This window comes from Camponotus vicinus, unplaced genomic scaffold, assembly GCF_025532165.1.
Source record: "Camponotus vicinus isolate PSW18456_S1 unplaced genomic scaffold, iyCamVici1.0 SCAF_6, whole genome shotgun sequence".
In the NCBI taxonomy this organism is placed as follows: Eukaryota; Metazoa; Arthropoda; class Insecta; order Hymenoptera; family Formicidae; genus Camponotus; species Camponotus vicinus.
Genome location: NW_028141978.1, coordinates 1,492,411 through 1,517,773, shown reverse-complemented (window position 1 = coordinate 1,517,773; position 25,363 = coordinate 1,492,411). Strand labels below are relative to the sequence as shown.

The window sequence follows — 25,363 nt, the reverse complement described above, 5'->3', positions numbered from 1 at the left end:
GCGTATACTGCACACGCGGCATCTAGATATCGCCGCGTCGCTTTAATTCCATTTGCATCCCGCCGACATTGTTATTAACCCCGGGACGTACCCTCAATCTTCCTTCGCAACGCATTAGGATTCTCTCTCTCTCTCTCTCTCTCTCTTTTTCTCTGGCAACAAAATAATTGCCGCTGAATATTTTCGCGTTTTTTACGATCCCGCGAATTGATTAGTCCAACTGACATTCACCGTTATTTGACTGTAAATAATTGACACGTGTTCGTCGTTCTTATTTATAGGAATGACACAAATTGTACTGGAAGGTTTCCATAACAACTTCTTTATATCCATATACTTATTTAATAATTAATGTAATTGAGAAAAATAAAATTATTGGATAAAAATAGATAAAATAATATTTGATATAAAAGATAAAAATATTTACACAAGGCTATTTTCCTGGAATAGAAATTATTATGTGGACAATTTAATGGCCATGTTTTATCCGCTTGCGGCATCTGATAGAGTGCCTTGTCACACAAGTGGGTAACTAAGAAGAGCCTTGCAATCAGAGACGTGTAGAGTCGAATCTGTGATTGCCAATTACTAGATAACAGTTCTGGCAGCGAATTGAGCGTCATCCCTATTGTGCGTCTAATAGAGCAGTACAGTTTTCACCTGACGTGTTTACAGTTGAATAATTATTTTCGATTTGCTCATTGCTGTCTAAGTATTAATTGACAAATATTTAACTCGCGCGTGCTTTACCGTTGTATACCGCGATTGTCCGACATGAGAAAACGATTAAAACCAATTCAGCTCTTTCGTCATATGGTTGCGTGCATTATAATCGGCTTCAGTCTCGAATTCAACGAGTACGACCTAATTCAGATCGCGCGTTTCGTTTGCATATTCAGTTTGCATATCTTGGCGAGTACAAAGAGTGCACTTTACCGCCACGTTGCGGTTATAAAACTGCAGTTAACGTTACGCCACGTCTCGTGGAAATGTGCGGAATTGTAAGAAGTCTGAATCCTCATTTAAATCCGAGGATTTTCAAGAAACTCTGATAAATGATCAGACTACTATGCGCAAGGAGAATGGATACATTTACATGAGATAAGAATAAGATACAAGTTTAAATCATTTTACATATGGAACGTCATGTAAGTTTATAAATTAATTTATAATTAAAAAATAAATAAAACGAAATTTAACTTATATTAAAAAATATCTAGTTGTATTGAGGAAGTAAAAATAAATTTATTAAAAAATAGGTGATAAAATTAATTAATATTTTATTTATTATAAAAATACATTTATTAAGAAAGAGAAGACCGAAGAGAGAATTTTAAGCTAGATATAACGTCACAATATATTATAATTGGTGACACTGATATACACTCACGCACCATACGCTACCTTGTTAAATATATATCGCGCAATTTCTCTCTGCATTCTTTTGTAACTGCCTATAACCTTATATTATGATGTTCCCATTGCTAGTTTTGTATGCCGCTCATGTAGCCGCGATTTCTATGCTAAACGCATCGCGCAATCGCCGGCTATACATGTCGACAAATGATCCCCAACGAGGTTTTCGTTTCGTTTTCTTCCCGCGATGATAGCTTCGCAATTTGACACGACCAAATAGTTTCGAAGCAAATAATTCGTTCGAATATAGATATATCGAAAATATGAACCGTTTGTATGTGAATTTCTATTAACAAAGCTTATGGTTGCCAATATTATGGGGATACATCGCATGTGTGATTACCGGAAAAGCGAACGCCATTGTGTGGTTAGCTTCACTGTTCTTTGATCAAACAGACTGATTATGTAATTAATTATTCGCGATTCAATCATATTACAGTAAACATTCCGGACTGGTGAGCAGATAAACAGCGATTATCGCATCAATTTATATGTATAATCTCGCTCTGCATCGATATTCTATCGAGACTTGATTTGTCAATAAATTTATCAACAACGTGTAGCATATAATTATACGATCGCGAGAGAGCAAGTCAATGATTAACCCGTTATCGATTCGATTATATATTATTTTTATTTAGCAAGCACAATTTCTTTGCCATGTATATTTATGAAGCGTGAAACGCATTGTGCGCTTTGTGCTTTTCATACGTGATATTCTCCGGAGTTATTCCGGATATTTTTCACATTTGAACGTTAACAGAGTCTTGTGTTGACGAACAAAAATCGATGTATTAACAATTTAATCTTTCGCGTCTCGGGGAGAAAATTGAGACGTTAATGTCAGTCTGTATTTACCCCCGCGGCCCCACTCGAAGGAACCGCGCTAAATCTCTAATTAAGCAATGAATCTTCGATGGTGTGCGCGCCCTGCAAAGGATCCCGACGCACGTAAGAAAAAATTGTCGGCGACTGGCGCCGGGAATTAATCGTCGCCTCTATTTTCGAGCAGATAGTAGAAATAATTAAATTCCAATCCCGTCGGGTTTATCATTCCATAGATATTTCCGAGGCGCTTGATCGGCAATTAAGCGCGATTCCTACCGTTAACTCGATCAAAATAGCTCCGTGTTTTCCTTTCACTTGTATTCAGACGTTTCAAAATCGGTTTATTAAGACTCCGAGACTCTGAGACTAAGAATTAACGCTATTATTTAATATAATTTTTCATCGATCGAATATAATTTTTCGCGGGACACTGATAAATTAATTTGCATCAGCACGCGTTATAGGACTGGATGGATTGTGCGGCATCATAATTCATTGTCCGTTAAATCGCCTTGTTCGCCTCAGTGACGTCGACGGTATGGGAAAGCCATTTTACGAGACGACGTCTTTTATTGCTCTTATCCGGCGTTTTCGTCAAGGGAACCGCGACTGTCAACGAGGTCGGCAGCGTATGTTAATTTATCGCGGCTTTTATGAGTCATAATCCCAGCGAGCGCTCCATGCTTTGTGCGCCGGAGACGACGTTTTGTTCGAAATTATGGTAAATTCCGCGACCCGCTTATACGACCTCGTTAAATAGCATCGGCTTCGTTGTTTTCATTCGCGAGTACGAGTTTCGCGAGACGCGAGATACGAGAGATGCATTTTCTGACGAGGAATTTCTACATGTTTCAGGAATAATGAAGAGAGAAGCCGAGGCTGGCGCTATGACAGGTTCCGGAGGTCCAACGAGTCCCCACAAGCGCTATCGACAGGGTGACGATGAGCTCCGTCTTCTCATCCCGAGTAAGGTGAGTATCGTCGATCGATGCACGCCACGATATCGTGAAATTAATGCCTTAAGCTTCGATGATATGCAACCAACGAGGTATCTTCGATGCAGAAAATAAATTGCAAAACTTTGGGAATATAAAGATAGATGAGATACACAACTTTCATGTTTATTTTATAAACACAAAGGAGAGAGAAAATCGTTAATTATTTATAAATTATATTTACAGTTTTTTTAATCTTTGCAATATTAAAATGCTAAATTAAAAGAAACAAGTTTTCTCTATGAAATTTTTTTTTTATTTTCTTGCGTTCACGAATATCTAATAATTATCTATTAAATATGAAAAATTGCTCCTGTTTTCAAGAATTAATTTTATTCTCTCAGAATGAATTTGCAGGCAACAAAAATAGCGTATTACTTATTAAGAGACACTCTTGCTAATTTACATATTCTCAAAGTTCAGTGATATTTTCACGATTTTTTAATTGGAAATCTCTTCTGGAGAGCCAACGTATTTGTAAATATAATATTGGCAGGTTAACGTTTATGTTGTTGAAATAATACGGAAATATTCGCGTCTGCATTTGTGTTTCCCGGATCGGAAACTTAAAGTCGACAGTCGTCGGCGACGCCCCCGTCTCCTCTCGGCGAGCACGTAATGTGTATTATAGCGCACAGTGTGAATAGGCGCGGATCGGACGTGCTTCCCACACGTGTTCGCCACACTGGGTCACTGTATTTCCCAGTCACGCGTGTTCGGCCGGGCTGTTTTCGCCATCTTCGCCGTATCGTTACCGTCTTCCATATGTGCAACACGGGACCACCTCCGGCACGTCCGCTCCATCGACGGAACAGCCGGGACTCTTCCGGTCATTGTCGCCCGGCGACACGCTCGGCGAACCGTTATCGGAGTCTCTACTTTCTTCCCATCGCGGGAAATCCCGCGGCGAATCTGTAAAAAAAATCTCAAGCCCCCCTCTTTTGGCAGACTTGACGAGAAAATCGGATTCTCGCGATCTCTTAAGGCAATCGTTACGCTTCTCTCGGTTGCCTCAACGCCATAAGCTTCCATTTTTATTATATCGCCGATATATCGCCAGACCGGATGTCCCTCTTTTTCTCTCTCTTTCGGTTGGGCGGATATTTTCTTGCGCCACCGTTTCCTCCACGGTACAATAAGACGCGGGAGGCGAATATCGCGATTGCAGCGGCCGCCGTCTGCTTTCGAGGGCATCGGGAGAGAAGTAATATCATGAATCGAGGTCTATCCGCACCTCCTTTCGCTCGATAGTGATTGATTGTAGCATTGAAAATATCGAAAGGAGCAGAGGGAAGCACTCGTTTCTCGCGTTTTCTTTGTTCGACGTATTTTCGTAGCAAGATTTTATCGCGAAACATTTTCTTTCCGTATCTCTCCGTAATTTTCTTCGCTCTCAAGAGTTGATTCGCAGCAACGACTCATTGTCAGTTCGCGCAAATTCGCAAAACGCATAATTCACGTGCGATATAAGCCATTACACGCACATCACACGCGTTAATAAGCTTAATTAAATTGAGCGACCGATCGTAGGATAAGCACGCGAGTGTTTAAAAACAGTATGCGTCGCGTAGAACGATATTCCGACGATTTTCGTAGCTGTATTTGTTCAGAATTTAATTATCGCAAACACCTGCGAGATGCTGAATGAAAGGGAGAAGGAGGGAAACCGGTGAAAATTTGACATTCGTGATACGCGAGGCGCGACGCACTGCACGTGACATCATTAACGAATGGCCCTGAGCAAGATCGCGCCTTAATTTCCTAATGGACGACAACAACGTGTGTACTACGGTGCGTGCCGGTGCGATTTAATCGGCGCCTTACCTGCGATCCAGGCGGTCGAGCACGAACGAGGCGTCGCGCTCGATCGCGCATCTGTCGAAGCTCGCGCTGTGTAATCGACGATATCATCGCGTGCCGTCATTAATGCACGGTGTGTCAGGGACGATCGATATTGCATTTCCAATACCGTAGCCTTCGTAGTTGCTGAATTCATAACGTTAATCTCTGCCAAGGAAAACTGTACATGTGTGCGCGAAGAATGTCTTACAGGGAAAAGTTGTTGAAAGTTGAAAACATTATGAAAGTATATAAAGAGAATGTATAAAGAGTATCTTGAAAAGTAATAACTTTGGTTTATTGCTCTAGTTTGCTTTAAGAAGTTAAGATGAAAGAACTAGACTGTTTTTCGGTCTATTTTATTTTATTCGAAAATCAAAAGAAAAATATAACTAAAAATTGTTTAAATAGTTATTTATAAATTGTTTATAATTATTTATATTATTAATATTGTTAGCTATGTTCAAAAAATTTATTAACCAATTTTCTTCAGTTTTTATATTTAAAGTAAAAAAATATATAAATATTGTTAGCTACGTTAAAAAAATTTATTAACCAATTTTTTCAGTTTTTTATATTTAAAGTAAAAAAATATATAAATATATAAATATTAAAAAATATATATAAATATAAAAATATATAAATATTAATAAATATTGAAATGTATAAATATATATGCAAAGTTTATTATATATAAAGTAGTAAAATATGTATAAATGAAAAAGATCAATTCTCGAAGATTGATTTCATTTAATTTAATTTAGGCAATAAACAAAAATTACTTATCAAAATATTCTACATATTCTCAAAATGTTATAGTTTTGTGAATCTCAATCGGACGTTTTCTTGAAAGCTTTATTCATTGCTCCTCGTCTGTGCGAATTTCTATTTTGTCTATTTTGGCGAGCACGAACACGTTGCATCGTTGGAATGCAGATGACTGCGTAGCCGCATTCCCGTGTCAATACATCATATCATAATACGTCGTTGCTTTCGCGCGCATCGAAGTGCGTCCTTGACGCGGCTTCTCCCGCAGGAGAAAGCGTTAATTGCCAGATAATACTGGAGCTTATTTAATTAGCCGTTGGAATACGGTCTATTATTAAAGACAACACCGGGGCCGTACAAGATCGCGCGACATATGGATCTGTGGAAATTCAATTCGATATCCTCCCCGCGATCGCATTCCGCCCATTCTAAGCCGCGATCATTTCGCGGTTTACGAGAAACAACAACAAAGCCGCGTTGTTTTCGCATGCCCGGGCACAATGCCGGAAGTTTGAACTGCGGAAAAATCAAAAACCCAACTGGAAGAGCGAACGTAAAATTTTTATCGCGCGCATCAAACGGGGCTTTCTAGAGAAAGCGAAAAGTTGATGCACACAACCGTGGCTTCTCGTGGCGGCAGAACGAAATTTCCGTATTTTATCCTTGCTATTTCCTGAAGTGGATTATCTCGCTTCGAAATTTTTCGCTAATTAAACATTTACCATCGCCGAATGCATCCCTTGGTAAAATAATTGCTTATTTAATGATGTCGAAAATGAAAGGCTGAGGATCAAATGTATCGTCGACTGCAATTTTGACGAAAGTTGTTTAATTCTTAGATTGACATATCAGATTTTAGTTTCAGCGAATATTTTACTCCAAATGAAGCAATTTGTAAAATTTGTTAAAACAAATTATAATTTTATAATTATAAAAAAATACACATAATATTATTATTTATCAAATTCAAAATTATTAGTTAATAAAACTCACTTTTTATTTTAACGTTAAAATCTTTAATTTTTTTTTCCCCATTTAATTTTGAAAGAAAATATTTATAGGATTTTTATAATATTCATTATATTTTATCATGCGAATTTTATTGTTTATATAATTTATTACATTGTTAAAATTTAGTACGATCCTTTTTTATATTTCTGTTTATTTTTGTTATAAATGTATTTAGTTTACACATGTTTATGCAATAATGGTACTTTACAAAACTTTCGATCGACTATTGTGAGGAATTTCGTGGCGGAAAAGAAATTATTGAAAGATATATAAAGGATATTTCGTTTACAAAAATTTACTTTATTTATTTACTTTATGAAAATTAAAAAAATTTCATATATCAATCTCAAAATTAAATAAATTAGATATCTATAAGTATCGTTTACTTTCCAATTTTTTCATTTCTTCTTTGGAAATATCTTTAAAAGATTCGAATTATTTGTTATCTTATTTATTAAGTTGTTAATATCTTTTGTTACAGGTTGCCGGTTCGATAATCGGCAAGGGTGGCCAAAACATCACCAAACTCAGGAGTCAGGTAAGCTTTTGCGCTTCGATTCGTTTGTAGTTTCGCTGTAACTTTGTTCCTGTCTTTGTCTGTCTTGTCGCGAAGCTCTTTACTACGAGCAAACACAAGAAAGATAGTGGAAGACAAGGATCGCATAAATAATCGAGCGGAAGATCGTAAAAACTGTCTCAGCGATACACTTTAAAATACATGCTATGTACGTGTATTGTAAAGCGACGCGTTTTTCCGATCTTTTGACTACGTTTGTGCTTAGTTCTAATTCCATGTCGAATTTTCAGTTGATTGAGAGTCATTTTTTTGTTCCGTTTATCAAATTTTCCGGTGATTGCTTAATCAGATGCTATTGTCATATTAATTAAAAAATCGCGGCTTGCATTTTACTTTTCTCGCGCACCGTCTATGGATCGATGACACGAGTGCCTGTAACGTAATTAATCCTTTAGCTCCCTTGAGCCTTTAACATCGTTTGAATCTAAAATAATTATGGTTTATACGATTATAAGGGGTACACAGAGCGGTAGAGGGTTGATACGGAAATTCACGTAATTTGTGTAAAGAACGCGAAGCGTGACAGAGAGAGGGAAAGAGAGATAGAGAGAGAGAGAGACAGAGAGAATTACTGCGCGTAAAAGGCTTTATTGCGAGAATTTGTTTGGCCAGGCGCTCGTCTCGTTCTCCAAAGACATTCCCAGTACGAGCTTCATTATGCATTTGGTTCCCGAAACATGGGGGACTGCTTTCCTCGTCTCCCGTGTATATCTCGCGCCGTATCAATATTTCATGAGACATTCGTTATTTCTCGGTTACAAGGAAGGTAGACGTTCGTTTGCTTCGATTTTTATTTTTTTGCGCGCCGTAAACCTAAAAGCGAAAATTGCACGTTCGCGATGATCGATGGCGAGAGAGCTCGTCCTTCCACACGGAATCGTCGACGTGAGGAGATCGACGAATCCTCTCGTCTTGATGCGCGCGATCGATCGTCCGATGCCTTAATGTCGCGATTTACATTACGAATCTGAATCTCCGAATGTCCATGTTTTCAACGAGCGATCGGGATTCGTCGTTTGAACCTGTTTGAACCAAATGAGTACATGAATGTGCAGTACACGATAGCAACACGATCCGCGAATTAAAGTCATCTTTGTTAGCTCTGTGACCCGCAATCAATTCAACCGATTCAATCGACTCGAGTCTTCGATGATCGTTGCAACTTTAGAGATCGTTGCAAAATCGGCGGATATCACACGAGGGCGAAAATATAAGTCTGCATAATTAAATTTTTTACGAAGGAATTTGTTTGTAGAATATTTACATCTTCTGACAATCTCCTTATAAAGATATCCACCGATTTTGTTGCTTGAATTTATCGTACACGTAATTCGATTTTCCGCGATAACATATCGATAAAACACATCTCCGCTGAAATAGCTCGAAAGGGGGGAGGGGGAGGGCATCGCATAATCATGTCCTTTGTAGTACATGTGTTCGTAATCGCTAATAAAGTCCGCGATACATGATTATATCATTACATTACTCGCATTGTCATCTCCCAGAGTCACGATAAGGGCCTCAACGGGGGGAGGGGAGGGGGGTTTCGAGTGCTTTAGCCGCGAATAATCGAGCTGCGATGCTAAAGTGCACTCGGTGCGGGAAGACAGAAGGTTAATCGCGTTAATGTCGTGCTTTAATAATCGTGCGGTTGTGACATCGTCGCAAATGACGAGCGTGCACCTCCGTCACGATTCTACGCCGAAGACGAAGCCGCACGTCCAGTCAGTTTATCGTTATCGTGCGCACGCACGTCTTTCGACTTTTTTTGCGAGATCCGCGTCTCGATACCTGTCGACACGAGCGCGTCCTTCTCTCGACAGGACACAGTCTTCTAGTGTAAATGGAAGAACGTGCGAGAGAACGTGCGTATCGCTGAAACAACGAGATTCCATGCGTGCTCCGAGATGGATACAGTACTTTGGGAATAATAATTGCGCAGAAATAATTCGAAAGATCCTTTAGATATCTTTAAAATTAACAGATGTCGAATATATAATATATAATCGGATAGAGAGAGATTTTTATTATTCGTATTATTAATTCATGATTTTTGTCCTTAATTAATGCGATTTGTTCGACGAAACGAATATAGTCGTATAAATTATCGGTATGGTAATGAACGTTTTAATTAATTTAATGGAATCGAAATCTTAAATTTATATATTTCATTCGGTATAAATGTGGCACGAGATTCGTCGACCACTATTCCCGTAGAGTGCTGTATCCGAGAAAATTATTGGAGAGGATCTCTCGACGATTCACTTCCAGTTTGCGTTGCTATTCTGACGGCCTTCTCCGAAACCCTCTCTACGCGAAATCTCTCGTCGCTTGTGAAGTTTCGCGATTCGAGCGCGAACGCTTTGCAAACTTCCGTGAGCGACAATATGCTTGGCGTTAGAGGGCTGCTTCGAATGTGCGTAGAAAAATATTGGGAAGTCGTATGACGCGAGGAGCTTTTGCTCGTGCTGCAATTGATGGATACATTTGGCCGCGTACAGATACGAATAGTACAGATAATGGTTAGATATTTCTTGAAGAACGATCGGAAGAGATACCATGTCACCGCTACAATTTTTTCGTTCTTTGAAGAACAGATAGCAAGGTTACTTCCATTCGCAAGTATCTGTCGCAGCAGCCTCGTTTCTTCGCGAAAGTTTCGTATCTACATTGATAAAACTTTCCGAGCGGTTATCAATTACACGCACGAGGCTCGCTCGCAAGAGTTGGACGGCAGACGCTTAATAGACCTCTTAGCTTGAAAATTAAAAATTCGCTTGATCAACGACACTTCGTTAGCAATTAAAATATTCCACGGACCGCTAGAACAGACGTCAATTAAGTGTCGCGCCGGGAGAGGAAAATTATTCGAGTGCGCCTTCGGAATTCTTAATGGCTTCGAGGGGACCAGGGGGACGGACGATACCGACCGCGGTCTTTGCCGAGATGATACGTCTGTCGGTTAAGCATTTCCTCGAAGAGGAAAGTCGCGATAAGGCTCGCCGTTACTTTGCGAGCTGTCGGCGATTGTATTACGAATCTCGCGAAAGAATCAACCGTTCTCGAGACTTGAAACTTTAATCGAATAATCGCAAGCTTATTGCGCGAATACGAAACACGGCAATTCTCGAGACGCGATTTTGCGCGAAAAATACAACAGAGAGATATTTATTTGAAATATATACAAGCACGATGTTTTTTTGCTACTCGACTTGCCAATATTTTTCTCGCCCTCTCGCAACCGATCCAAAGACAACGACGAATGAGAAAGGGGTGGAGGGAAAGGGGGAAAGACGGGGGTGAGTCGGTAGAGCGGAGAAAAACGCGGACGGGAAGAAAGGGGGGTTAGGAGGTTAAGCCGCGCGAATTAATCCAGTCGTCAGACGTGATGTCTAACTTGGTTGATGGTTTGTGCCCTGGCCCCGCCCCAACCCCGGCGTTGCCCCCCTGGCGTTGCCCTGCCGTTGCCCTGCCGTTGCCCTGCCCGGAACGACGGACCCCGACTCGATCGGCAAATGGACCACCACGACCCTACCAACAATCGACAACAACCACCAACCAACCACCAATGAACCAACCACCAACCACCATGGCCCAATCGACAGTACAAAGCCTCAATCATTGTACCCGATTGCCCCGGACCCGAACGGTAATGACCAACACCAACTACTTAATGTTCTTATTTTTCTTTGTCTCTAATTACGAGGTACCTATTAAGAACGCCTGCGGAATCTGGCGAGCAAACAAATATCTCTTTCTGTCTTTCTCTTTCTCTCTCTCTCTCTCTATCTTTTCTATATTTTCTGTATACATCATTAATTTTCCACCTTCTGTAATCTATCGTACTCTTTCTCTCTCTACTGTGCTTTTTGTTCCTCTTTCTCTCTCTATCTAATTAGCTGTTTACCTATTTATAGAAATTTATTCTTTTATGTCTGTTCATTTCTGTTAATTTGTCTAATTTTTTTCTGTCTCGTGCATCGTACCGTCTTTTTTCTGCCAACATGTTTCGTGTTAACGCGACGACCACTTATTTTTAATATGTTGTCTATCATACGTTTCTCTTCTGTGTATTTCGATAGAATTTTATTTTTTCTGCGTGTGTCTTTGAGCTATTTAAATCGCGTAAGATACATCGCGCGAGGAGCACATTTTTTGGAGCGAAATATTTCAAAATATTCTATGTATTTTTCGATGCACATTAGAGTTAGTCGTATTGAATTTCATTGATTTGTTATTGAAGAAACCGTGTTTTCGATTATCTCAAGCGACGTTGCAAAAAACCGCAAACATCCCACGAAATTAAGATAATTATCTTTAAGAGCAGCGTGTTCTCTTCTCGTACGGCTTCTGAGAAATCGTGATCGCAAGAGTGAAAGCCGCTGGATGCAGCGTCGCGACTGCACCTGCCGTTGGCACGTGATTGCGTGAATCGTTTGTGTCGTCGGGACGCGGCCCGTCCCGCGACGTTTCGCGGATTAGATTCAATTCAATCTTGTTTCATCGACGAAGAAAAAATCAATTTAAAATCATACCGAAAAAAACAAGCCAATGTGTCATCGGCAGTTTCATCGTTAGATTGCAGTCAAAATTTCGCGCGATCGCCGAAAACGCGTTTTCTCTACGCACCTAGAACTGCGGGAGATAAAAGAATATCTTGCAGATTTTTTTTTAAACATGCCTTGCATGCACGGGTGGTCTGAAAATCTACATTATCCGTGTACTTAATTCTCGACGTACTTTGCATAAAAAAATTTTGTTGATTTTTTAAATTTTATTTTTTTTTTCTTTTTCATTCCCTTTATATTCTTTTCTCCTCTCACGTGCGCTATCTTTCTCGTTTTATTAATATTATTATAATTATTGTTATTATTATTATTATTATTTGATTTTTCCTGCGTAAGCGCCACGTGATAAGACGTGCGCGATATCACTCGACACCCATACACGTTTATACACACACGTACGATGTCGGGGATATGTTTTAAACGGTGTCTGTAATATGTGGCTAACACGGAAGCTAATATGTGTGACGCACGCGGCCTTAAGGCCGGTTCAATGTTAAGGGTTGTAACTCAAGGTGTTGTTATCGCGTTGAAAAGAACTAGATGTGACATGAAATAAAAATCGAGAGGTACGTAGTTTTTTTTTCTTTTTCATTTCAATTAAGATGAAGAATGAAGCGCGAGAGCTAAACTTTAAATGACAAATTGACGCGATCAAAGTAGTAGCACTTTCAACGCGACAAAATGCCTTCGTTCTTTAGATACCTGGCCTCGATAAGTGGTAGTCTTCCATTAGAAATACTCCGACGTTGAGTAATTAACACGCCAAGTCGAAAGTCATTACCAATACACAATTAATGCCGCGCGCTCGATGTGGATCCCGTCGCAGAGAGAAGAGAAAACACTCTGACAATGACAACTTAAACTTAATATAAAGCCATAGCGTGGCCGGGTGATTGTCGTCCACCTCTTCGCGGTCGATTATACGATTTTAAGGTGGGTATATCGCGGATCTCGATCCACACACCCGGTCGGTCGTTCCCTTTTCCCCCAAGAAATTATGTCGCGCACGCAGGTATTAACGGGAAATTTATCTTCGTCCTGGGACGGCAATAAATTTTTTTACCGCCGACGATAAAGCTTCTCGAGGATGCTCCTAATGCGATTTCTATTCGCGGCTGTACGATCCGGCCGGGAATTTCGCCGACACGTAATAAAGGCACTTTCGAATTGAGAAAGATCCCGGAATAATCCGCGTGACAGCGATAGCTGGTGTTTTTACACTCGATACAACGAGCAGATGAAAGACTGAATGTCTCAGAGCAGGCTTTTTGACGCGCCGAAGGTTTTAAGAATCTCCCCGGTTGATTAATTGCTTAAGGAACTTGTTTAAAGAGATAACGTTATACGTAGCTTTTTTTCGCTCGATCGTCATTGTCTGCATAATTGATTCATAGCTCAATCGCTGTCGATAAAATGATGACACGCGTAAATGATCGAATTTCTTCTACGTTTTCCATGGATCGCGATTCCCATAAAACATTCAGCTTAGAATTCCCCAACGTTTTATACGCCACAAAGTCCAGATCACTCGTGCAGATCTCGGATAGTTTTCTCTTTCTCTTCCCTTCCCTCTCGTATAGTGCAGCGCAATCACAAACGCCTGCCATCAAAGTCTTTCGCGAATCTACGTATGCGTTTCCTGCGATTCTCGAAGGGATGACTTTCGACCAGCCGACTCTGTAACTATCCGCATATCATAACGCCATAGCTCCTCGATTTAGCTTCTTTAGAAAATATTGCACCTGCGTGAATTACGTATCTCAGTCTCGACTTTTTTAATCGGAGTCGATTCGTGTAATCATCCTGTTTTGTCCTCAAACTGGGTTGTAAGTAGAAAAAGGTGATGGCATTCGCTTTCGCGATCGAGAATGTCGCCGACTAGGAAATTCCTTTAGGAATTTTCATCAAAATGCACGTGAAAAAATAAGTGTAATCGACACGTAATATAAATACATACTTGCGTCGAATATACGCAAAATTATAGAGATGAGAAAAAATTAACTGAAATTACAAGGTTGCGCAACAAGAAGGAAATCATTCTCGACAAGAGTGCGAATGATTCGCGAGTTAAGTCGCCGATCGGATGCTTCTCTCAGGACGATTATTGAAAAGAATATACGTGATCTCGGTGACGTATCCATTCAAATGGAAGGTACGATTTCGACTCGTTATAACGGGGGAGAAAAACGCGGAACGCTGGACGACGAGGAGGGACGATTGATGGAGAAGGACTGATGAGAAAGAAGTCTCCATTTATCTCCTCGTATCGATTGGGATGGATTCGTGCCGATTGTCGTTTCGAGGAGTCCGTGTTTGTTTTCGATCGCGAGAGACGATGGCAAGAATCTCTACGCGTTCCTTAAAACTACGGAGAAAGAAATATCGTCGTCCCTCTTTCGAAAGCTACGTCGATAAAAGGAGGGGGCAAAAACGAATAAATAAAAAATCAATCAATTTCAATTATAATTTGAGATAAATAAGATTGTTATCCTGCGCAGAGCAAAACAGCTTTCCGAAACTCTTGGATTGCCAAGGATGAATAAATCTTCGAACAAAGTTGAAACATGAGAACGGGATTAAGAGAAAGAGGGGGACGATATTCGAATCTTTTCCGCAAATCGTTTTCAACCACGATCGGTATGAATTATCCTGGACGAATTGGACCGGCGGTGTTTTTCGCGACACGGTGTAATTCGCTCCGGTCGACGTCGCACGTAAATACGATCGAAGTTGGGTGGATGTAGATCGGGAAAATAGCACGAGCGAGGACGAATCTTACGATCGATCGCGAATATTTCGCCGTCAGCTCTTATACGCGAAAGCATCAAATTATATGCCATGTTAAATGCAAGGATGAGTTTATCGTGAAATAATTTGCAATCTTTTCAAAATTCATTAAAATAATTGATTTAATAACGCACCTTCGTGCACAAAGAGCATGCGGGATATATTCAATGAACTTATCCTGTACGTTAAATGTCTCTTAGGTCTCGATTAAATATTTATAGCGGCGCTTCGATGGAGCTAATTTTTGAAAATTCATTATCCACGTAGCTATTAATAAAGAATGGTGTCACAATTTGGCGGCCGCATCCGCGTTAGAATCGATAGGGACGTAATGGCGTCGGTTTGCGGTGCCCGCTGTGCTAATCGCGTGCAACGAACGCTGCTGCGGTACATCGAGCGTGACGCATTGGGGATTGCCATTAAATTTTTATCGATTTTAGCGTGCAAGCCTTTTGTCGTGTCGCGCGACATTATTTCATCATTAAGTATCGGGCAAACTCTCAACTGTCACAATTGAATTTAAAACATACGGAATAAAATATAACGTTTGTAATGCGTATATAAAGCTAAATATTACGATCGAATGTGACGTGTATTAGAGCATGCATCCAACTTCGATCGACCCACGCGCATTTAATTACTCCCTACTCCATTGGAGACGTGTTGGAATTTCACCGGCGCCGTTGTTCAAAGCGCACTAACGGGTGACCCCGAAGTACGTGTAAGGGAAGAGGGGGGGGTGGGGGAGGGGAGGAAGGGTTTGGCATCACTGGTTGATGTAACACACGCGAACGTCATTCGCACGGGACTGTATGGTCAATAGCACGTACGCGAGAAATTACGCCGCCTGGTAAGGTCAGTGTAATTCTGGGGATCCTTCTGATTCTAGGGTGCTTACCATCAGCTCGGACCTGCCTACCGTTTTGCAAGTGCTGAACGAGGTCGTACCTAATTTAGAAGAGGTGAGTAAGCTAAATATCTACCCTTATTTGCCTCTTTTTTTGTTAAGAACCACGATGAGGATCGAGAAAGAAGGGATATTTTCAGAATATTTTTCTTAACGCAAAGTAAATTATTATATAATATATAATTTTATAAATGATAAAATTTTATTAAATGATGATAATAAAAAACTGCTGGTTATTAAAATTGCAATACTACACACGCACCTACACAGTTGCAATTTTAATGGCTAGCAATATGTATAAAAGTGAGTATTATTATAAAAGTGCTTTTGCAGCTTGCTAACTAACTACTTTGGCTTGTCAGACTACTTAAATAATCTGAAATAAAAAAAAGTTTATATTTTTATATTATACAGAAGTTATATAAATATAACACTCTTATATTTATATGATTCAAAACATGTTTAAGGGAAAAAGGAATCTTTAAAATAAGAATAAGAAATTTTTATTAAAAATCCCCTTTTAGCACACAAGAGAAATATTTCTTTTTCGGTTCTTATTTCTCGTGGTACTTTTCTAAAATATATAATATCATGTGTTTTCTCGTAATGAAATTAATGTTGAATAATCTCGCATAACGAGGGGCATGTAGAAATAATGTATTGAAATTTCCACGATTTATTGTAGACACGATTTCAGAACGGCTCCCGTCATGGCAGCGACGAGATCGACGTGCGCATGTTGGTGCATCAGAGCCAAGCAGGATGCATCATCGGCAAAGGAGGTCTGAAGATCAAGGAGCTTCGCGAGGTGAGTCACTTACACGATAATTAGTCACGACTCATGAGACGATATAACTCGTTTCTCTCGTCGAGCAAATGTTGCGCCACGATATTAATTTCGCTGCGGGTTATTGCGTTCTGGCGACTTCGAGAAACGAGAGAGGACCGTTGACGAAGCGCAAATTGGAAACGGAAACGATGCGAGTGTCGAAAAACATACACTGAAATCCTTTTCCATTTTCAAACTTGTTGTACGTCAACTTGCCGGATATTTAATTTACCAATTTATGCGTAACGTCAAAGTGATGACGCAACAACTTGGAAGTAAAATCCAGGCTTCTCGTTGAAAGTGCTTTTATTTTATTAACAATTCAGCGGCGATCGCACCTTTCCATCTCCGTGAACGCAAACACCGCGATCGGTTTAAATAAACTTTAAAGCGCATATTGATTTATTAACGAAACGAGACAGAAAACTCGAAACTTTGAGGCAAATTTGTTTATAATGTATTTATCGAGCTTGCCTAGGATTAATCATAGGCACAAGAGAATTTTATCGCGACAACAATTCTTAGACGATATTTCGAGACACGGTGTAGATCATAACGCTGTACAAATCGCCGAAAAAATCTCGTTTTTGTTTTGATAGAAAGCGGCGTGGCCCGTTAAAACGACAATTAAGTTCCCTTTAATTAGCCATCTTTCTCCGACATCATGGCCTCGATTTTACATAACGAGCTTTATACTCGGGTCTGAGTCTTCCCGTTAAGGGCTCGGCCTGGCTGGCTGATTGTGAGTAGTTGGCCCGTTCTGAAATATGCAACGTGACCAAGTGGCTTGTTACGTTTTCGCGTTGACGAGAGAAACAAAACCGAATGTAGCCGGAGCTTTTGTCTCGCTTCGAATCGGTGAACGCTCGAGCCGCGTCAAAGTGCTGTGGACTTTGTGCAGCTTCTTTCGTCTGTGTCATCGTCTCTTTTTCCCTTCCTCTTCAAACGATTCCGTCCATCGTTGTTCTTTCGTCTCGTGCCCGACGAGAACTCGTCGCCGACGTTCGTGTATTCGAGAAGTCGATATCTGGAAAGCGATCATTTGACGGCAACCATTCTTTTGCGGAAGACTGTATTATTTATTGCAGATTCAAATACGGCGAGACCAAATACGCGGATAAAACAAAATTAAATAATAATATTTTTCAAAATTTTAATTGGCTATTTGTAGCGGTGCGTGCTGCTTAATTAATCAATTATGAAAACCCGCAAGAGTTTTTGTTTACCGCCATATTTCTCCGCTATATTGCCGTCATTACCCGCTTGCGAGGCAAATTTAGCAAATTCCATATGGCGCCTGTATACCATGCAGCGTGGAATAATGTTGTTTGGCAATTTGCTGAAAACTTATTTCTAATTTCGTCAGCCTTAACATCAGCTCCCCCGGTGAAGAGCAGTCGAGATAATTAGTCTATTAGAGCTTAGTTAACTGCTGCGTCAGGTAATACATTTAAACGTATTGCTCGAGGGGAAAGAAGAGTCGCAACAATCGAGTTTTGAAACATTATCGATGACGCATAAAATGATAAAGATAAATTGGAATGAGTTTCAATCGATCGGAAACAATTTTTACCTTTATCTTAAAAGTGTGATATCTCGTGCATCGCACAAGCTTTAAACAAGAGAAACTCTTGCTTTTACGGATAAATCTCGTTTAGCGACCAATAATTACGTCGAAAGATATATAAAAAAATTACTTTAAATTTCACTATTAAAAAAAATCATGCGCGATGTGACGATAAATGAAAGCAGCGAATCAGGTGGGCCCTGTATCTCTATCCCCCTCAAACAGAGGGGGACGAAAGACGCGGCACCGCCACTCGGCGACATCGCCGAACCGTTTTATTTCGATTCGCGGGGGCTGGTAGGGGTAACTTTATTGATTTCGAACGGGATTCCGGCGCCCTCTTTTTTTTTTTTTTTTTTTCTTTTTCATCGCGTCATCGGGGATTCCCGCCGCCAGAAAACTCGCGGCTTTCCCGATTCGGGAGAGATAAAGATACGAACGGGTTGTTTATTATTCCGCGCAAGTGCGACGCGCGCAATTGTCCTGAATTCTGCTCTCTTCGTCCTCCCCGAACGGGGGGGGGGGAAGGGGGATGTTTCTCCCTTCGCCGTAGCTGACTTTGGGAAACGCTTTGGGGTAGAGATTGTCGAAACGCGCGCGCAATTCCAAACCGACTCGTAATTTTCTTTAGCAAATTTGCCGACTGACCGAATTCGCTATATTTATTTTCGCCAATTATTTCGCGGTCGACTCAATTGACGTTTCCGCGGAACGACGAGGATTACGAACAATCGGGATTCATCGACCGTTTCGAAGCGCGAGGTTATCATTTCTAATTAACCCATTGAGTTGCAGTTGCTCAACAACAAATTGATTAATCGCGTTAGCAATTTTTATCGACAATATAACTTTAGAAATATTTGCGCAACGGAACATTTACAGACAAAATCGGCTCCGATTTGTGCGGTTGAATTTTTTTAGAATGTACTGCGCGTGTCTCGTTAAAAATTTGTCGCATTCGTTGACGACTCTATTTCTCATCTCTTATCGAAACGGAATTCCTTCACGGCCCACGTAAATAGAATGACTGATCGGTCCGAGTATTCTTTGGTGATAACGTACAAAGGACGCGAAAAGAATAGGAGATACGAAAAGGAGAAATATGCATGACATAAGTCATGGCAGTGACACGAGACACGATGCAGTCGTATCTGAGTATGATGCGAACGCGATGGTACATTTCGAATTTTCAAAAAGATTCGAGAAATACGACAGCTGAATGAATCATCGATTTTATCGTGCAATTTTTTATTTATAGCGCAGATGTTTTTTTAAATGTCATTAAAGCTGCAAGGGTGGAATTTGTCAAATAATTAGGAGGTACTATTTCTCCTATAAATTTTACATCACGCGTAAAATTTATATACGTTATTGTTACACCAAAAAAAAAACGATGCGACAGAAACATCGCATGGTGATAAATCCAGCGATACGGTCGAGATAAATTTAATTTTGCAAGGCTCACTTGTTATCTTCGAACTCGATAATACACCGTAGAATTCGTCGCGTTCGGCAAAACAAACGCGATTTGGTCAACAGGAAAAATACCGAATATCGATTCGACGAAATACCAACGATGCCTCGCCCCGATTTGCGTTCGCGAATCGACAAATGGATTGCGTTACGCAACGCGAGATTAACGCGAGTGAAATGCGGTTGCATTCTTCTTTTTCGAGAAGGACACGGTAACATAAGCGGAATAGAAACGTATGCCGTATTAAGCGTGAGGAGGCCATATGTCCACTCGCTAGCTGATCATTAAGCGCTCACGATGCAGCTCGTCGTCGCGTGCTAACCACACGTGCGTGTCGCCCGGAAGGCGCAGCCGACGTGTCCGCGTATGTCTATAACCGCATGTGCGATCTACATACATGGATGGCGGGTGGAAATTGCATAGCCTCGCAATTGCCACGTCGCAGTCCATCTTCTCATCGATGCGTCATTCGCATTAATTCATCAAGGAATCGATGGCAAGGCTATCGGTTCGACTCGAGGAAAATCGCTCGCAACAGGTAATGCGTCACGTCCTTCCTCGCGTTTCTTTTCGCAAATGAAAACATCTTACGTCTCTTGTGACTTTTTACGACGCATTTTTTTCGCACCTGATATTTTATCGATAGATTCTCTTTATCGCGATAGTCGGTTCGCGAAAAAAAGTTTTTCGGGGAGAGTTTTTTCGTGCATTTAACGGACGAACGGAAGAGGGCGATGTACCGGAGGTTTAACGGACAGGGGCGAGTAAAAAAGCTCGTCGGGCGAAACTCGAAATTAATTCCGCGAAGGTACACCAGATAATTATGCACACGCGATGCCTTTATTATCCGCTGACGCCGTTTAGTCTGCGACGACGTGTTGTACGAAACAAGGTGGTACAAGAGAGGAAGGGAGAGCGATATGCTTATGTTGCATCGTAACATGTGAAACGTGGCTTTCTTACGCATCTGATGTTTACACGATCTTTTTATCTCGTGACACATTGCTTTTTTATAAGTCTGTATCAAAGAGCAAGAGAGGAAAAAACAAAGTTAATTTATATAAAATTATTAAATGGAAAATTATCATGTTATGCATATCTTCTTTTCCTTCTCTCTCTCTCTCTCTCTCTCTCTCTCTCTCTCTATCTGAAACCTGTCATGATTAAAATGGATTGATCAGTCGACTCATACGCGTATTATACTCGCGGATCAATTTCCATCGCGCAATATTATAGACAGATGTTATTATTGCGAACGAATGCGATCGACGTAGGCAAATATACATGGTCGAAATAAACTTGCTAGTGTTTCTACAACAAACGTATTCAGCGGGATGCGACACGCACAATCGCGATGTCCGATTCTCATGGCGAGAACCACCCATTTGGCTGTCTGCGAAATATTTGTGATTCAAACTCTCGATTAAATTGTACGATTAATTAAAACATCAAAATGTTTGATATGCGATGCGCGCCGATACACTTGGTATCGAATTCTCGATAACGAGCAGCGGCCATTATCGCTCGTGAAGGAAAAACGCTTATTTTATTCGCAGCGATATCCTGACGCATTCTCTCGAAATCGTTCTATTGTGACATCTCGTTTAATCGAACAGAAATATTACAGAAATATTGGAGGAAATCATACATCGGTGATCAATTGCGGAATATTATACGTTAAAAACTGTGATTAAACTCTTGCAAGAAATCCATTTGTCATTCTTTCGAGGAAAATTCTTGATCATGAAGATGTATACGACTCGTCAAGACAAATCGCGCGCTGAAAGTTGCAAAGAGGAAAGACCGAACGAAGCGGTTTCTAGCTGAGCTTTCCCTCTCTCTCTCTTTTTCTCAGTCTCCTATTCTCCCGATTGTCGTTCTACCGTGCCAAGGGAACACTCGCGAGCAACATGTGTTGCTATGGGCCCTTCTGGAAGGCCCGCGTTGCACGCAATCCCCAAACAGGTGCTGTCGAACCAGGTAACGGACGGTTCCGAGCAGCTGCCACGCCAGGTGTAGAGCTCCAGTCCCTAAGCTCGTCGTCGGTGACGCGGCAAACCAAGCGATTCTCCGCGGCCACCTTAACCTTCCGTTTCCTCTTCGTATCTCGAAATGTTGCTGCAGCACATTGCGGCTGATTCGATATTTCACTTTCCGAAGAAGCGCGCTCTCAGTGTCGCGCCTTTTTCGTTACGCTTGTCATCGCGAGTTTGTTGCAACGCGTGACAATAAATCCGATACGGTTACGTAAGAAAAATGGACGCGCGTTACGAAATTATTTCGGGGAAAAAATCAGGGATATAAAAAAAATAAGAAGATAAAAATTTTATTAAAAAGGAAATGACACGATTAAGTTTGAATCTTGAAAATCTCTATTTAACTGCCAATTATTTCGATGATTTGCAATCTGGTCTCGAGTAACGGGTAGTCCCAAGGGCGACTTAACGGGGGCAGCATCGCGCGGCGGAAACGAGCGAAGCCCCTTTGTGGTTGAATGAAGTCCGGGGTGGAGTCGCAACAGCGACCGAAATCGTGCCAGGAGCGCATGACGGATCCGCGAACCCTGCCGACTTTTCAGTATTCGTTCGTTCGTACGCTAGCGAGGTTCTCCTTGCCTCGTCCGGTTCGGCTAATTCGGGCAATGAAACATATTCTCGCAGTTTCGGAGGATTTCGTGGGGTTCTCTTATGGGAGCTTGGTCGATCACGGGTACGTTAATTAATTGACGCTCGCGTATCATTGAAATTTTCTCTACGCTTTATCCGTTCGTAGGTGCGTTAAATTTTGTGATCGTCTTTTATGTAAAAATACACATTTTTGACGTAAAATTTTATTTCTCCGCTAATGTGAAGCATTTAAGAGGATCTAATATAAAACTTTCCGCCGCGTCGTTATAACTGTAAATATAAAAGAATTACTATCGCGGAAGAAATTACTAAACAAAACTTTGAAACATTAATCAGAGATGGAAGAGCGGGTACGCGAGTGCGTAGAGAAAGGAAGCATGTTCATCTGCTTGTTCACGTTGAGAATAGACTACGCGAATAAATGCGGAAGCGGGTTGAAAAAGTGGAGTTTGCGCTGAGATTTATAAACTGTTTATTAAAAGCAATGTGAGAGAGAGAGAGAGAGACACAGCGGGGGTGGGACGTCGAAACAAAGCGGAGCGAGGGATGCGTAAAAAAAATTAAAGAGTCGAGGAGAGGAGAAACTGTATTTGTTTTAACTGTATAGAGAAAAAGAGAGATACGCATTGTTAGACGCGCATTTCCATTTTTGCTCTTGCGTAATGTGGATCTGAAACAACGTTGAATAATTTTCAATTTTTTGTTTTACCTAGAGTGTGGATTAAATCTACAATTCTCGTCTATTTTCCGAATTTCAATCATTTCAGTAACAATCAGTGACACAATCAGTGTCATATATCTCATTATTGGCAAATATTGATGTTTATTTTACGGCGTTGGTTTATCGTTTTGTATTGTCTCTATTGTCACGTGGTCGGGTGCAAAGTGGACACGTGTGTAAATAGCTAACCCTTGTTCTCTCTCTTTCTCTCTCTCTCTCCCCCTCTCTCTCTTTCTCTTTCTCCCTTTTGTTAGATAAAGCGTTAAGAAAATGGATGAAACTGTTCCTTTAACGGCCACTTTATCGGACATTCCGATTCTATCGTTTAGAATCGTAAGGAGAAACGCTGAACGGCCTATTCCCAAGATACCTATCGAATCTGAAAGGACCTCGGGATTCCATTCGTTTTTTATTCTAAAATTTAATCTCGTGCAAAATTATCTATATATTTAAATTTAGCCAGCGTAGTTTTTTTTCCATTTTATTATTGATTTTAAAAATCATTCGAAAAATTCTTGGAATTATATATTAGAATATAAATTATTCTAGAAAAATGGTGAAGTCATCTATTTCAATTTCAGATCCGATACACACATAGCTGTTTATCATAATGGGAAATAAGCTCCGATAGAATTACCGATTTTATATCGATAGATTACTTCGATATTCGACAGCGAAAATTACATCTTATCAACGTCACCGTCCCTGGTAATATCGAATATGAAAGTATTTGACGGAAACATACTAGACACAAAACTCTATATCGATAAACATTTATATCGATAGATGTATATATTATCGACCAAACTCGGTATCAACGAAATTTCTGTCGGTGATTTCGACGTAACTCTTTATTTTCACATTTTCTCCACTCGTAGCAGAGAGGAGAATGGAAAAGGGGACAAATTTTTTAGGCTCGCGAAAACGGGGGAAAATTGATCCGGAAGCTTTTATTATGTACACTTTCCACTGTCGAGAGAAGGAAATTTCGACGTCCCCTTTCACTCTTTCTCTCAACACGTCAGATTTTAATTTTAAATTGCGTTCCGTCGAGAGAGGAATGTTGCAATGATTTCTTCTTTTTTTTATCGTTCCAATCTACATCGGTGTCCATATTAGAGAGCATATTAAATGCCGAGAATTTTTTACATAAATATTTCAGTTTTTTTTTATCATTATGTTGAGCATTTTGATAAAAAAAAATTATTTCTTGCGTTTGAACGTCAATTTTGACTCAAAGCGCCATTCTTTATTTTTGAACGACGATGATTAAAAGTGTATCGTGTGTTTTTCGAAAAGTACGACACAATTATCGAATTACCCCTATAATAAGATTCTCGTGCCTGATTTAAAAGTGGAAGAAAGTGGGGATAGAGAAAAATAAGCGTGTACGAGTGCTTGCGTGTCATTGCACCGTACTTTTCTCGGGCGGAAATTTATACTGTTCGTGGAAAACGCACAGCAAAAAGGGTGTACGAGCGAAAAAAAAGAGAAAAAAAACGTGACAAAGAAAGAAAGAGCGAGAAAGAAGAGAGAGAGGGGGGTACGAGGATGGAGGGAGAGAGGAAGAGGAGAGGAGAGGGAGCCGAAAATAGAACCTGGCCACTTTGTCGGGGACAATATCGTACGTCTTAGCTCCACTCCGTAAAATAAACAGTTCTCCCCCCTTCCCCTTTCCTCTCACGCTCCCTCGAGAATGTCCTTTTTTTCGCCCATCTCTCTCCACTGCTCCCGGACTACATTTTCATATATCGCGTCTGCCGCGTTACGAAAGGCGAATATCCGCGATACTTCCTCGATCCTGCGCCACTTTATTCTCGCCGTTCTTTTCTCCGCTCCTTTCTTCAACTAAAACGTGTACCAACCTTCCACTTCCCCTCCTTCCCCCCTCGGGAATCTCGTATAGAGGTGATTCGCCTGGCGTATATATGTGTACATGTGTGCGACACACACGTATTTCAACGTGCACTCATCGCGAAACTCTAAGATTGTTTATTAAAAAGCTTTTAGCGATATTAAACTGCCCGCGAGAAGAGCTTGAGCTTTTTCGAGACGGACGACGAACTCTGCCACCGCCACGTGGCCGTGTCCTCTTTGATCATCATCGTGAGTGCGAATTGGACCCGCCACGAGACATTCGAGATAGATAAAGCAAATATGAAGTAATTTAGGAACGTCTCAATGTTTTACAAATTTAAATATATATTTTAATCTGTATTTCTCATAAGAAAGAGAGGGAAAAGATCATGAAATGTTTGAAATTAAGTACGCTGTATGCACGAAGACTGCTTTCTTTTAATTAAATTTAGAAAGATCGAGACGTTGATACTCGACGAAAAAATTTAGACATTTTATGTTATGCTGAAATAATATATATTTTTCGAAAATATGTAAATCTTAAAATATGAAAATGCTATCGTCAAATGAATAAATTATTATTTAAATATAT

At 40.5% G+C, this 25,363-nt stretch overlaps 1 protein-coding gene across 9 annotated transcripts in view; it reads left to right on the top strand.

Moving 5' to 3' along the window:
• Positions 1 to 25,363, top strand: part of Hnrnp-k (Heterogeneous nuclear ribonucleoprotein K) — an 86,122-nt gene that overhangs the window by 39,402 nt on the left and 21,357 nt on the right. For 8 of the 9 annotated variants that reach the window (XM_083102649.1, XM_083102648.1, XM_083102652.1 and 5 more), the window contains 5 exons: positions 3,100 to 3,215; positions 7,339 to 7,395; positions 11,040 to 11,083; positions 15,679 to 15,751; positions 16,382 to 16,504. In XM_083102649.1, the coding sequence (XP_082958775.1) occupies positions 3,105 to 3,215; positions 7,339 to 7,395; positions 11,040 to 11,083; positions 15,679 to 15,751; positions 16,382 to 16,504 (408 nt within the window). In that variant the 5' untranslated portion in view covers positions 3,100 to 3,104. The remainder of the gene's footprint in view (positions 1 to 3,099; positions 3,216 to 7,338; positions 7,396 to 11,039; positions 11,084 to 15,678; positions 15,752 to 16,381; positions 16,505 to 25,363) is intronic. The other variant, XM_083102656.1, reaches the window with a different exon arrangement.